The 13,869-nt window shown below is 45.7% G+C and overlaps 2 protein-coding genes across 14 annotated transcripts in view; one reads left to right on the forward strand and one right to left on the reverse strand.

Moving 5' to 3' along the window:
• IQCK (IQ motif containing K) overlaps positions 1–13,869 on the reverse strand; it is a 245,253-nt gene that overhangs the window by 184,128 nt on the left and 47,256 nt on the right. The window contains exon 9 of one of the 10 annotated variants that reach the window (XM_064153854.1): positions 3,894–4,764. The exons of the other annotated variants lie outside the window; for them this stretch is intronic. Within the exon in view, the coding sequence (XP_064009924.1) occupies positions 4,739–4,764 (26 nt within the window). The 3' untranslated portion in view covers positions 3,894–4,738. Of the gene's footprint in view, positions 1–3,893; positions 4,765–13,869 lie in introns of those variants that run through there. 10 annotated transcript variants of the gene reach the window in all.
• Positions 1–13,869, forward strand: part of GPRC5B (G protein-coupled receptor class C group 5 member B) — a 44,019-nt gene that overhangs the window by 8,116 nt on the left and 22,034 nt on the right. For 3 of the 4 annotated variants that reach the window (XM_064153847.1, XM_064153849.1, XM_064153846.1), the window contains exons 2-4: positions 2,553–3,566; positions 9,226–9,338; positions 10,704–13,099. In XM_064153847.1, the coding sequence (XP_064009917.1) occupies positions 2,561–3,566; positions 9,226–9,338; positions 10,704–10,748 (1,164 nt within the window). In that variant the 5' untranslated portion in view covers positions 2,553–2,560 and the 3' untranslated portion in view covers positions 10,749–13,099. Of the gene's footprint in view, positions 1–2,552; positions 3,567–9,225; positions 9,339–10,703; positions 13,100–13,869 lie in introns of those variants that run through there. The other variant, XM_064153848.1, reaches the window with a different exon arrangement.

Raw genomic sequence — 13,869 nt, forward strand, 5'->3', positions numbered from 1 at the left:
CCAGATAGGAAGAGGAAACAAATGATGGGCTGACAATATGACTGCTTGCCCATGCAGCACAATCGCCATGGAAACAGACTGTCCTAGAATAGCTCAATCACATGAGGGTTACATGACATGAATAAAGTAACCAGAAAACTGGGAAAGATCTTGGAAATGGAGATACTTGCACTTAATTCATTACCCTCCAGGTCTGGGGAGAGTAGCTAATAAACAGCATGAGTACAGCAACCAATTTAGTACATGCAGATCATAATGTGTAAGTGATAGGAGAGTGGAAAATTAGTATGATCCTCACTTGGGGGCTGCTAATTGTTTCCAGTTTGGGTGGCATTTAGAATGAATTTTGAACGATTTTCCATGTGACCTTAGGCCTATTTTTTTAAATGGGCTGCACTGCCTCAGCAGATTCTAGTGAGTTTCCTGCCTCTCCTTCGGCTGCCACCGACCTTTTCACACTTTTTAGGACGTTTTGGATAGTCTAAAGAGTAACTGCTTGAAGTAGGAAGTGCCTGTGCATAGAAGGAGTTGCAAAACTGCCTTCAGAGTGCTTCCTTCTAATTAACTGCATGCTCACAGGGCAAAGAGATGTATTGAGTGTAACCATATTCCATACAAAGGTGAATACATTTCACTGGTGATTCGTTTTCTGTCTGTAAGTCAATGCTTTTAACATGTTGTGACATAGGCATTGAGAAACCTGTTACCCACATCAGATATAGCCAAGTAAGTATTTTAACCAATTCACCCCGAAGCAAATTAGAGCTAGGTAGAAAGAAATGAAATCATTAGTCATTAGCTGCAGGTCACTGCAGCCCTCCCTACAGCGCAAGGATGCTGTCGTTTCTGTGCGCAGGCAAAGGTTATTGATTGCCCTTTTCCTGTTTGTCCGGTCCCAGAGCACATTATTTGTCACAGCTTCCACTTCTGAGATGAAGTTTTGTAATAAGCTTTTTTAGATCTGTTGTATGAATGGAGACCATGGAGGTCATTAGGCATTGGTATTAGCTCATTTGCTGTCTTGGTGCCTAATGGCGAGCAGCATCATTTCCATCATCCGTCTCTTGCTAGAGGCCAAAAATGGGCATCGTTGCTCAGAGAAAGGGGAAGGGATGTTAGTGTGAAGACTGAGGTCCTCGAGATTTAGCTTTGATCATGACAGGAGTGCAGTGCACAGGGAGAAAGCCCACAGGTCTGAGGTGTGAGAGACTCCCTGTTTGGGACAGCCTGTGTAAATAGGTTTTGTGTTGGCTCTGTGTGGTCACCTTCACTACAGTGCCGTTGCACTGTGACTGTAAACCTTTTTCAGCTGTCTTTAAGCTTCTCAACGTTTCCATTAAAGGCATTTCTGAGACAGCTTTGGATGGGTAATCATTTAGGGCTGTTTGTCCAGCTTACAAAAGAGCTATTGATACTTTCTCTGCTTCTGGCTGCGTACCGTTAGCTGTGTGACTGTTACTGCCTGTTTACTTGGTGCTTTGCTTCCCTATGGTCATACCATACAAATGGAAATCTTACTCTGAGCGTTTTCATGCAAGTGAAGGTTAACAGCATCAGGTTTCATATCTGGTACATGCAGCGTTTACTTCAGACTGCCCTTACAGGGAAGCTTTCACCGGGGCAGACTGTTCACTTAAAGGCTATCTTTTGACCAATCTCCTTTGCCCTGCTTTGCCTAATAAAGCAAATGCCACAATATGTAACTTTTGAAAGCACCTCACCCATGCTCTCGTGAATACTGAAGTTGGGATTCATCCAGGCTTTTGATCCTGGTGGTGCAGTGGAATGTGTTGTGTTCCTAGAGTTTAGCATTGTTGACTGTCTGGATCCAGGAGAGCCATGCTCTGGGTTTTGTTGTTTGTTTCCTTTGAATGGCTTCACACTTGCTAAGAAGCACAATGAGTCATTTCTTTTTGATTAGTTGATTGATGGCACTGCGTGTGTGCACCATTGTCACAGAACAGGAGACTTCTCTGGCTAACCATTCCCATTTGCAAATGCTATCTAATACCTGGGGCTTGGAAGGGGATGAAAGGGGTGAACACCCTCACTGCCCACCGACCGAGCATGGAAACAAGAGTTGGTGTTTAGAAAGCCCACGGTGCTTTAAAAGAACAAGGGAAAACAAAGCCATTTTGACTGCCTTTATTCCAGTAAAAGCAGCAATGCTGTCAGACAGCCTAATGCTGACACACTTGCAGCAGGCCTAGTGCAGTTTCCACGTACTTGAAGCACCTGAATGTGAACAGCAAAGTGCTGTGAGTCAGGTATTGTTTGCAATGGATACATCGTCTCTCTGCTTGTGGTTTAGGGTATCTGCAGGGGCAGTGTTTGGAACACAGAAATGAGTCAGTTTGCATTGTGGGTACAACAGGCAAAAAGCAGCTTTCTGAGAGGGCAGCACAGGGCACTTAGGGGTAGGCTCTGCCCGCTGCAAATCCAGTGCCAAAACGCCAGCGAGCAGGGGCGGCTGGAACAAGCTCTGCTCCCGCTTGCTGGGAAATCCTCCCCAGTGCACTGTGGCTAAACAACCCAATATCTTGTTATCTCAGACAGAAAAATGAAAACCTACCCAGCCATTGGTTTCTTCCTGCTCTTCGTGATCAGCTATGGCTCTTCTGAAAACTCCAGCACGCCGCGGGGGTGCGGACTGGACCTTCTCCCTCAGTACGTTTACCTGTGCGACCTGGATGCCATCTGGGGCATAGTGGTGGAGGCCGTTGCGGGGGCAGGTGTGCTGACCACCTTGCTGCTGATGCTGATCCTGCTGGTGAGGCTGCCCTTCATCAAGGACAAGGAGAAGAAGAGCCCCCTGGGAATGCACTTTCTCTTTCTGCTCGGGACGCTGGGACTGTTTGGGCTGGCGTTTGCGTTCATCATACAGGAGGATGAGACGGTGTGCTCCACCCGAAGGTTTCTGTGGGGAGTTATCTTTGCTCTGTGTTTCTCATGCTTGCTAGCTCAAGCCTGGAGACTTCGTAGACTAGTTCGACATGGGAAGAGTCCGTCTGGCTGGCATCTAGCTGGTGTGGCAATCTGCCTGATGCTCGTTCAGGTCATTATTGCAACTGAGTGGTTAATACTGACAATTGTCAGAGATAACAAGTTGGCCTGCAGCTACGAGCCGATGGATTTTGCTATGGCTTTGATTTATGTGATGTTCCTGATGGTATTCACCATGGGATTTTCTCTTTTCACTCTCTGTGGAAAGTTTAAGAAATGGAAGAAAAATGGAGTATGCCTCATTATAACCCTTTTTTTTTCCATTCTGATTTGGGTAGCCTGGATGACTATGTACCTCTTTGGTAATGCTGAGCTGAAGAGAAGAGACCAATGGAGTGATCCCACTCTTGCTATTGCACTGGTGTCCAGTGGTTGGGTGTTTGTTATTTTTCATGCCATCCCAGAGGTCCACTGTACCATCCTTCCATCACAGCAGGAAAACACTCCCAATTATTTTGACACTTCACAGCCGAGGATGCGTGAGACTGCTTTTGAGGAAGACATACAGCTTCCTCGGAGCTACATGGAAAACAAGGCCTTCTCAATGGATGAACACAATGCAGGTAAGAATTTGCTGCACAGGACAATGTTCTGCTGTAACAGCCACGAAAACAACCTGCGAGAGGCACGCTCCAGGTGCTCAGAACAAGGGTTGTTGCCAACCCCATATTCGGCACTCTATGCCTTGTTCCCCTTTGCGGTTACCATTAATGTACTGCCCGGTGTGGGGAGGGGGAAATGCACTACAGAGAAGATGTGTTTGGGTAAGATGATTCTTATGCATTTTGGTTTCTCATTGAAAAAATGAACAATTTCAAATGCTAAGCCAACAGTGAAAGCCAAAAAAAATCACGGGGGGGGGGGGGGGGGGGGGGGAGGAAACTGGTCTCTGTTCCAAAGCAGTGCAAATGACTTTTCTTTCATCATTACAATTAACAACTTCTGATGCAAAATACTCTTCAAGAAGAAAAAATGAAAAAATGCTGATATTCCTGAACAACAAAACAATTATCAACTACATTTCCATTAAAGTGGGATTGGGTGGCACTTGTTGACACCGTGGGTGAAAAAAAGGCATGCCAAGTGGCATATAGAGAAGCTGAAAGGCAGGCTTTGTTCTGAAGGCTTGGACCTCTGACCAGCGTATGCACAGCCTGAGCTTTCAGGTGATGGCTGCTTTCCTTGTCAGGGCTGTTTGGTGATGTAGATGGTGGTGGTTGTTGTGGATTGGATTTGGACTCCAACCATCACAGTGGCACATCATTAAAATCTGCAGTGGAAATGGTTTGGAGTGACTGCTGAAAGGGCCAGCAGCACCTGGTTGCTCAAGTGATGCAGAGCGGTGTGGCACGTTCAGCCCGGATCAGAAAACACAGAGGGCTGCCTGCCTGGCCAGCAGTGGGAAGCAGAAGTCTGCTGGTGCTCTGTAGTGCAGGCTGCAGCCTGGTGCTGTCATGCAGCTGGATAAAGGATTTCCTTACTGGTCACACTGTTTTTTATTTGCTTTGAGAACAGGGCTTTGGTATCCCAGCCAATAGTTGCCACATTGCTTTGGCAGCCCCCAAAAGAAAGCTCAGAGCACTTCACCTTTCTATTCATCTTTCTGTATCTTTCATTTCCTCTGGGTTTGATGTTTCCTCTGGATCTAGAGCAGACAGGGAGGAAAACAGCACTCTTGTTTGGCATGGTGTCAGGTCAGGAAGGCATTTTTCCATGAAGTGTTTTAGCAGGAACTTTAAAGGTCTCCGTTTAGTATGGAGGCTTTGAAGAGAAAGCAGTTAAGTTCTGTAAGTATATACCAAGGGCAGTGGTGAAACAACACAAAAATCACATGCTGTGGGAGTGCTTGGTTATTGCTGATGTTCCAGAGCAGCAGAGGCAGCTTCAAGCAGTCTTTTTTTTGCTGTCCTCTATCCCCCATGTAATTAATTGCATAGTAAGGGAAGCGCAGTGGCTTCAGTTTCTGACTAAGGCAGATGCCAGAACAAAGCTGGACCTCTACTCTGTATTATTTCCATTCACACATGCTTGTAAAAAAGAACTGGAAGCTCCTTTTTTGATTGCACCAGTGATTAATTTTTCTAGTGAAATGGATAGAGATGTGATAGCTATAAAACCATGCTAGTGTCTGCTGTAGTGCAGTTGAGGCTCTGGTTTAATCCAGCTGCATCTCACACAGTACAATACAAAACAGATTTCCTTATCTGATGCCCTGATTAATATTTATTGTAATAAATGCACACCATTCCTATTCCTGTGGCATGTGGGAGGAGGACACATAACACTTTTCATAAATCAGAACAGATGGATTTTTTCCCTTGCATTGGTTCTGCAAGGGCAGACAACAGGGTCTGGAGCCAAAACTTGCTAGTACGTTAGAGACTTCAAGTCAATACAGGTAATATTCAAGTCACATATTGTGGCTGCTGAAGTGTTAATTGAAGTCAGGTCACTGCACTGATGGATGTCAGTGGCAAAGCACCTGCAGTCTGTTAGCAGTTGGCTCTCTGCAGGTATGCAGAGAATGTTCTCCTTTTTTTCTGCCTTTTCCCCTTTCATTTAAATAACCTCAGTTTGAGAATCCATCATTCTCAAATCCATCCAAGTTTAGAAATTAAGTTCCTTGAGTAGAATTCTTCAATTCTGCTATGAATGGTGCTTCAGAAGGTAAGCTCTGGCAGCTGTACTCTTTTGGAAGACATGCTAACCAGAAGGCAGCTCTTAGTTCCCTGACTGCAGTGTTGGCTTTAGTAAGTAGTTAGCTGTAAGTAACAACCATTCTTGGATAAATGTATTTTCCATTCATCCTTGCTAATTGTTTTGTTAATTGCCATTACAGTTTGTAGAAAGTAATTTTGTAATTTTACTCTTTGTTTGTTTTGAAGATTTTAAGCAGCATTTTTAGACTCAACACCCTTTAAACTGTGTCCTCCTAGCTCCTGTCTTTCTCAGCAAAATGTAGCTCTTCTGTTGCAGGAATTTCATTAAGCATTAATAAAGCACAACTATTTTAAAGGCATCATTTAAACAACATACTGAACTGGGAGTTCAATTTTCATATGATAGATAAGTTGAAACACCTCCTTAGAGAGACTGTTACACCTGTGCCTTGTGAAAATGTTAGGGAAGTATTAAGAGAGCCTAGAAAAGGCAAAGGGAATCAGTTCTCAGTGCTGTCTGCAAGTGCAACACTCGCTAGTAGGGCATCTTCTGTAAGGCACAGAGAATTGATTTCTACATGAAAAATCTGCATGTGAAGTGCAGAATGCTACAGCTGTCAAGAAACCCAATCCTCAGCAGCTCTGCTACTCACTGAACTTCCTCTAGTAACTTGTAGTGCTACAAGTCAGACTTGGAGCCAGTGCCTAAACCCAAGGGTAACGGAATTTGAGGTATGTGTTAAAAGGAGACTTTGACACAGCATTGGCTCAAATCTTCTTGGCACTACATTATTTTTAACCTATACATACTCTACCTGAGTAGATGTATTTATTAGTAGTGGGGAATGTACAAGGAAAAATGGTAAAGCTGGTATCAGGAAAAAAATATTCCAGAAGGAGCTTTTTGTCTCTGGATTCTCCTGTTAAGAGGATTTTAGACTTAGTGTTAAAAAATGGAAGGAACATTTAGCAATGTAAAACTGAACTTAGTGTTGGTTTAAGAGAACTCTGACTGTGTGTGTCAGTGCTCTGATGGTAGTGTGCCTTACATTGTCTACTGAGTGTTGTTATCATAGAATCAGTCAGGGTGGGAAGGGACCACAAGGAGCAGCCAGTTCCAACCTCCCTGCCATGCCCAGGGACACCATACCCTAGAGCAGGCTGCACACAGCCTCAGCCAGCCTGGCCTTAAACACCTCCAGGGATGAGGCCTCAACCACCTCCCTGGGCAACGCATTCCAGCCTCTCACCACTCTCATGCTCAACAACTTCCTCCTCACATCCAGCCTGAACCTATCCATCTCCAGCTTTGCTCCATTTCCCCCAGTCCTGTCACTCCCTGAGAGCCTAAAAAGTACCTCCCCAGCTTTTTTGTAGCCCTCTTCAGATCCTGGAAGGCCACAAGAAGGTCACCTGGGAGCCTGCTCTTCTCCAGCCTGCACAGCCCCAACTCTTTCAGTCTGTGCTCACAGCAGAGCTGCTGGAGCCCTATGAGCATCCTCATGGCCCTTCTCTGGACGCACTCCAGCATCTCCACAGCCCTCCCATAACAGGGTCTCCAGAACTGGATGCAGTACTGCAGGTGGGGTCTCAGCAGAGTGGAGTAGAGTGGGAGAATCACCTCCCTCCACCTGCTGGCCACACTTCTCTTGAGGCAGCCCAGGCTCTGGTTTGCCTTCCGGGCTGCAAGTGCACACTGCTGGCTCACGTGTACTAAGCAATGCCAGTGCAATACCCTTTGTGTGTAACACACAGCAGGAACATAAACTGCTGACCCTGAGAGGGTTAAATGTAAAACAGAAATCACATCATTCTGCTTGATGCATTTCCAGCTGTTGTTCTCCTCCTGTTCTGCAGAAGTCTCTAGTTTGAGGGCTCTGTGATTCTGCAGTCAACAGCTGAGCATTTGCAGGGGTGGATTTTACATTTCTGTGCTAAGTCAACAGTGTTCATCTCTGTGCATGGCTCCCCAAGAGAGGAGTAGCAGTGGACAGAGGGCAGGATGTAGCAGTAGGAACTACTGAAATCTTGTTCCACACAGTGTGACTATATTAAACCCTTGCCTGGTGGAAGTCTGCTGAAATTCTGTAGACTGCAGCCCGTTGATGATGTCACCCAGAGAGTGTAGAGCTGTCACTTGCATTTATCTAGAGAAACTCCTGCTCCAGCTGCCCGACCTAGGAGTGTTCCTATTTAGCAGCCCACAGATGAGCATTGCCCATGCTAACCAGGCAAGTCACCTGGACAAATGAGCTCTGCTGCTGGCCACATCTGAATGCAGTGAAGCTGTTATTTACTCCCAACGTAAACGGAGAGTTTGGATGTGCCAGGCCCTGGACTAGTTTAGAGAGAAAGAAGCATTCTCTAAGTAGGCACAGCTCTGGTTCAGAATGTACACTGGAGTGCACACTTGTGCTAAAGTGAATGGAGGGGGAAATGTGTTTCTGCTTCAAGCATTCAGAAGGACAATCACTGTCCTTGGTCACTTGCCATGTTTAAGCTATTTGAAAGCAATATTTACTTCATATTGCTGGCTGCCCAGAGTAAATATAATCTGAAACATCTGGAACATGCTTAGATGCTGGTCATGCTGAAGTAATGCTCAGGGGAGGCATGAGCATGCTTACAGGCTTGAGCAGTGCTTGGGATCCATGTCCATGAATTGAGAGAAAGCAAAATCCAGGATCCTTTTACTTAACCCTGCACTACTCAGCCCAGCACTGTAAGCACTTGGCAGAATATATCACACAAAACACATCAAGAGGTTTGACAAGTGAAGGCTCCTACTGAAATGAGACTAAGCAAGCTTCACATATTTGCTGCTAAAATTCTTTTCTCTTTTCCCCCCACTGCCCAGCAAACAGCTGACTTTATGCAAATTCAATTGCAGAGAGATGCTGAGGTGCTGGAAGGTGTCCAGAGAAGGGCAGCAAGGCTGGAAGGGCCTGGAGCACAGCCCTGTGAGGAGAGGCTGAGGGAGCTGGGGGTGTGCAGCCTGCAGAAGAGGAGGCTCAGGGCAGACCTCATTGCTGTCTACAACTACCTGCAGGGAGGCTGTAGCCAGGTGGGGTTGGGCTCTGCTGCCAGGCAAGCAGCAATAGAACAAGGGGACACAGCCTCAAGCTGTGCCGGGGGAGGTTCAGGCTGGATGTTAGGAGGAAGTTGTTGGCAGAGAGAGTGATTGGCATTGGAATGGGCTGCCCAGGGAGGTGGTGGAGTTGCTGTGCCTGGAGGTGTTGAAGCCAAGCCTGGCTGGGGCACTTAGTGCCATGGTCTGGTTGGTTGGCCAGGGCTGGGTGCTAGGTTGGGCTGGCTGAGCTTGGAGCTCTCTTCCAGCCTGGTTGATTCTATGATTCTAAAAACGACTCCTCTGAGAACCAGCCCCAGCTATGTAAGCAAAAAGCAGTGCTCAAGAGAGATGTGAGAGCTGCCCTGGCAGCAGGGAAGTTGGAAGGAGCGGCAGAGCCGGCGGCGAGGGGAGCGTGAGGGCGATGCGGTTGTGTGCCAGCGCCGCGCAGCTCGGCCGCGTCCCTAAGCATTGCTCTCTCTTCTCTCAACGCAGCGCTGAGGACGGCAGGATTCCGCAACGGCAATTTGGGAAGCAGACCCAGCGCTCCTTTTAGAAGCAATGTTTATCAGCCAACTGAGATGGCAGTTGTGCTAAATGGTGGGACTGTAAGTATCAAAAAGTGATGGTTTAAGAAGCCTTTGATATGCACTGATACATACCACCACTACTAACTGCAAAAAACCCAACCTGCTTTAGCTTCTTCACAGGAGGGGGGGGAAGCTGTAAAGGAGAATCCAGGCAGCAAGCATGTGCAAGGCTTCAGTTCCCTCTAGAAAAGCTGTAAATACTCAGTGTTTTGTGTTTCCTTTCTTGGCCATTCCCATTTTGCAGTATAGCTTGAGTGCAGCAAGTTCTTTGGTGAGACTTATATATTCAATGGACCTTTCAAACTCAGTTTGTATTGAGGCATTTAACAAAGCTGCTAAGTTAACTCAATTTCTACCTTGATTTTTTTTCCTGAGGTGATTGGAGCCACAAATGTTTGCAGACCAGCAGATTAGAGTCACTGTGGTCTCTCAGGTGCCTCCTATGTTACTGCTAAATGTCTGTAATTCTTTGTGAGCAAGTTTCAGTTGTGTACACCTCTGGGAAGAGGATTCATAACTAGGAACAGAGAATGTTGACTCTCCCTCGTTAGGACAATCCTTTGGCATGCCATTCTTTGGCAGACCTGGTTTTCCCTGCAGCCTGGTTGTTGGCGTAGAGATCTGATGCCAAACAGACTTTTTCTCAGCGTTTTTCACATGATGATTTGTGCTTGAAGACATTTCATACAGCAGGCACGTGGCTGAAAAGGAAGAGTTTTCATCCCCACATTTTCCATGCGTACCTACATGCTGCTTGAAAATCTGCCCATGAGCCAGTTTATACTCATGTGAGTTGGGTTTCCTTTCTTTTGAATCATGAGCTGGTTCCATAACTCAACCTCTGCTTTTAAAACTAAGTAATGTGAACTGCTGGCAGGGCTCTCTCTCTCTCTAAGTGAAAAGGGGTTGATTTCTGTGAACAAGAGTGACTAGCTACGAGGAGTCTCCAGTGTGAGAAAGAGAGTGGGAAACATCCACTTGAGTAAAACCCAAAGGCTAGGGCCTTGCTGTTGGTAATGAGCAGCATCCTTCTGATAGTTGGATTCATCTGTGCCTATTTCTGATACTAGAACATGCAGCTCAGAGAAGAGGCAGTGTAAGGATGAGAAGCCAGAGAATTTGTGTGGGGGTTGCTTGTTTGTTTGCCTTTGTTCTGAGGTGGATACAAAGCTTAACGGAGGACGTCGGGTGGTAAAAAATGAGCGATTCGTGGTGTATGTGTTAGTCGTGGTAAAGGAACTGTATGGGTGGAAGAGGAGCTGCTTTGTATCAGTGTACTCTGGGCCTGCTGTCTGGAAAGCTGTGTGTACATGTTAGCATGCTAACCCTACTTTTTGACCAGCCTAGACCTCTCAGTTATGGGTTTGTTATCCTTGTTTCCAGATACCAACTGCTCCGCCAAGTTACACTGGACGACACCTCTGGTGAAAGGCTGTAGGCTGTAGAGAGTAAGAATCCTTGTTGCAGATGTTGTTCCCTGGCAGTGTGTCTTTGAGGGAGGAATCCATAACAGTACCAGAACAAAGCAGCAAAACATCCAGGAGTTTTTGAAATCCTACAGAGGATTTTGTCTAAATGTGAACGCCACTGAACTGAGAACTGTCAGAACTAAATTGTAAAACTGAAGCTGAAGCTAACTTCAGACAGAAGCAGGCACACCTTAAATTGGAAGAGGAGGATATTGTATTCTGAAATGGAAGGTATTCTCTTGTCTGTAACTAGTGTGTGAGGCAAGCCTGTTTTTGCTGTTTGCCAGTTGCTTGCAAAATACCCTCCTCTCACCTCAACTTAATGTTGCCACAAGAGATTGCCACTACAGTGTGAAAACCTGCAGGATTTCTTTCCATCGTGCTCCTTTCCCCTCCATTTCAAACGCCATGAGAAGTACCTTGTTTGCTTCATTGAGCTGTGCCGTAGAGCCGTGTAGCACCACGTGTAGCCAAGCATCCTCACTGGGTGGCAACTAATGACCATTACACTGTAGGCTGACACTCTTTAAGGAGCTGGTGTAGGAAATGCAGTTCTGGAGGGATGAAAGGCCTATGCCCCTTTCTTCTTTGTTACGGAGCTTCTTGGGGCAGAGAGAAGCAGCTCAGGTCCAGCACAGAGGCAGCTGCCTAGGATGATTCCCTGTTATTCCAGCCGCAGCCCCGGGTGCGAGCAAAGAGCCGCCTGCTCTCACCTCTCCAGCAGCTGAAGCCATGAAGTGACGCTTGGCAGGGACACACTTGTGAAAAGACTTAGCTGGGGAGAGAACCTGACTGGAGTTTGCCCGAAGGAGTTGGTCGTGGTTGTGGTTTAAAGGCAGTCCCCTCTAGTGCCCAAGCCAGAGGGTTCTGTTGGGCTAATCTTGTCAAGCAAGAGAGTGGTGGCAGCTGAGCAGTGCTGACCACCTCTCAGGAGGAACTGGGCAGGAGATGGGGTCAAGACCTCCCTTTCTAATCCCTTTTTCATATGAGTAGTCCCCTTGACTGCAGTCGTTTGTGCATTTCAATGTGGTTGTGCATTTCAGTGCCTAGCTTGTAGAGTCTCCGTGTGGGAGCTGATTTGTTGTTGTTTTTTGAGGTTTTAAGCTGGTTTCTTCCCTACTTCTCCCCTCCTCTTTTTTGGGTTGACATAAGGCAGACCTTCTCCAAGCTTTTCATCTTTGTTTTCTCCAAGTTATTTAAAAGGTTCCCATTGCCCATTGTTTGTGCCACAGTTTTCCATCGTGTTGAAGCAATCATTCCTTTATTTAACACTGACTACATATCGGACATTGAAACCATCATTGTGTCCTCACTGTTTGGCCAACCTTAACCTTAGGGGTTTGTTCCCTTGATACTAAAAGCTAATTGTTTTTTTAACTTGAGGGCATAGAAAACATATAACAAATAAACTTTGCATATGCTGTAATAATAATAATAATGATGATAATTTTAAAGTTAATATATTTTCAAACTAAAAGAGTACCATAAAGTAAGTGACTGGCTCAGTAGCTTCACAGAAGGAAGCTACTTGCTGCATACTGCAAACGAAAGACAAGGTTTTGTTTTTCCAGTCTTCCTGATTCTTCATGTACCTCCATGTCTACTGGATTAGGAACCTAGTCCTGCAGACTTGTACTCTCACGAGCAGTCCCATCAGCACTCCCCAGTACAGAGGCTGCAAGACCAGTCCCTAAGGGTTGCACACAGGCAGAGATGTGTGTATATATATATACATATATATATGTCTATCTATCTATGAGGGAAAAGTATCTATTGCCATTCCTGCCATGATCATCTTACAGGCCTTTATTTGAAAGCCCTTCTTTTCCAGAAGCACTGCTTTTCTGTCGTGCATGAGTCAAGGAGCATGTTAACTCCCCCCTGCTCTTCCCTCCTGGAGGCAAAGGAAGCATGTGCTTGTTGTAGGGATTGCTTATTTCATTTAGTAAGTAACTAGATGGCCTTAGTAACCAAGTAGGGTAGGGGTGGGTACTGCATGCTAGCCGGCGACTTAGAAATGAACTCTGCTTGCTTTAAGCAAAGCTGTGATGAACTAAGATAACACTTCAGATCATGCTAGTTCCCCAGAAGATGTGTCACTTGAAACAATAACAAACCTGTTACCATCAGTTGCCTGCAGAATCTTGCTTTTGAAAACAATGAAAAAGCCTGAACCCCTGATGAAGTTCCTGTGAAATCAGCTAAGATGACCATGGCATAAATGGTAGGGCAGCTTCCTTTTAAAAGGTTACTCATGCTACAGCCAAGACGGGTGAATTCCAACAGATACTTTACAGACCTTGGACAAAATGGAGATATCCTAAGAAATACTTCTCTTTTTAATTTATTTTCTTTTCCCAGATGTGAGTGAATTAATGATAGAGCTCCCAATCCTGCTGCTGAGTTATTTGTAATTTGAGGCCTTATGCAAAGATATGGCCAGAGCCTACAAAGTGCTGCTCACATGAACTGGTCTCCTTGGGTCAGTCACGGGGACAGTTCACACCATGAAAAACCAGCGGGATTGGGTTTCCTTTGTGGTGGTGAGGGTGTGGCAGTAGATTAGGAGGGTCTTTACTTTCCAACTTTGTACAACTAGTAATAAGCAACTTGTTTTGGTTGTTGTTCAGTCACTAGTTTGTGATGTGAAAATGCCCCAACTAAACTGTCACTGCAGAAAGACACCTTTATGTTAATTTACATTTTCCTTGCAGTAAACAGATTGTTTACTTTGGCCTTTTTTGCAAGTTACCTAGAATGTAGAGCATCTGTGAACGACCTAAGGAAGCAAGCACAAGCCTTTCCAGTTCACTTCATTAGAACTAGCTTTTATCCTAGAAAAGCTACTATGCTGTCCCTTGGTGGTTATGTGCTCATGGTGTTGCCATGCCGAAAAACTAAAGTGTAAAGCATCTGAAAGCCCAACCTACTAGAGAAGAAGGTTTAAACTAACTGAGAAGAAGGTTTGAAATAACTGAGAAGAAGAAGGTTTGAAGTAACTGGCTTTTGATCGATGGCTGGGAAAAACCTCCAAAGCCATACTTCACAGGCTGCTTTCAGATGAGTTGAGGGTGTTTGGT

This window comes from Pogoniulus pusillus, chromosome 13, assembly GCF_015220805.1.
Source record: "Pogoniulus pusillus isolate bPogPus1 chromosome 13, bPogPus1.pri, whole genome shotgun sequence".
Taxonomy (NCBI): domain Eukaryota; kingdom Metazoa; phylum Chordata; class Aves; order Piciformes; family Lybiidae; genus Pogoniulus; species Pogoniulus pusillus.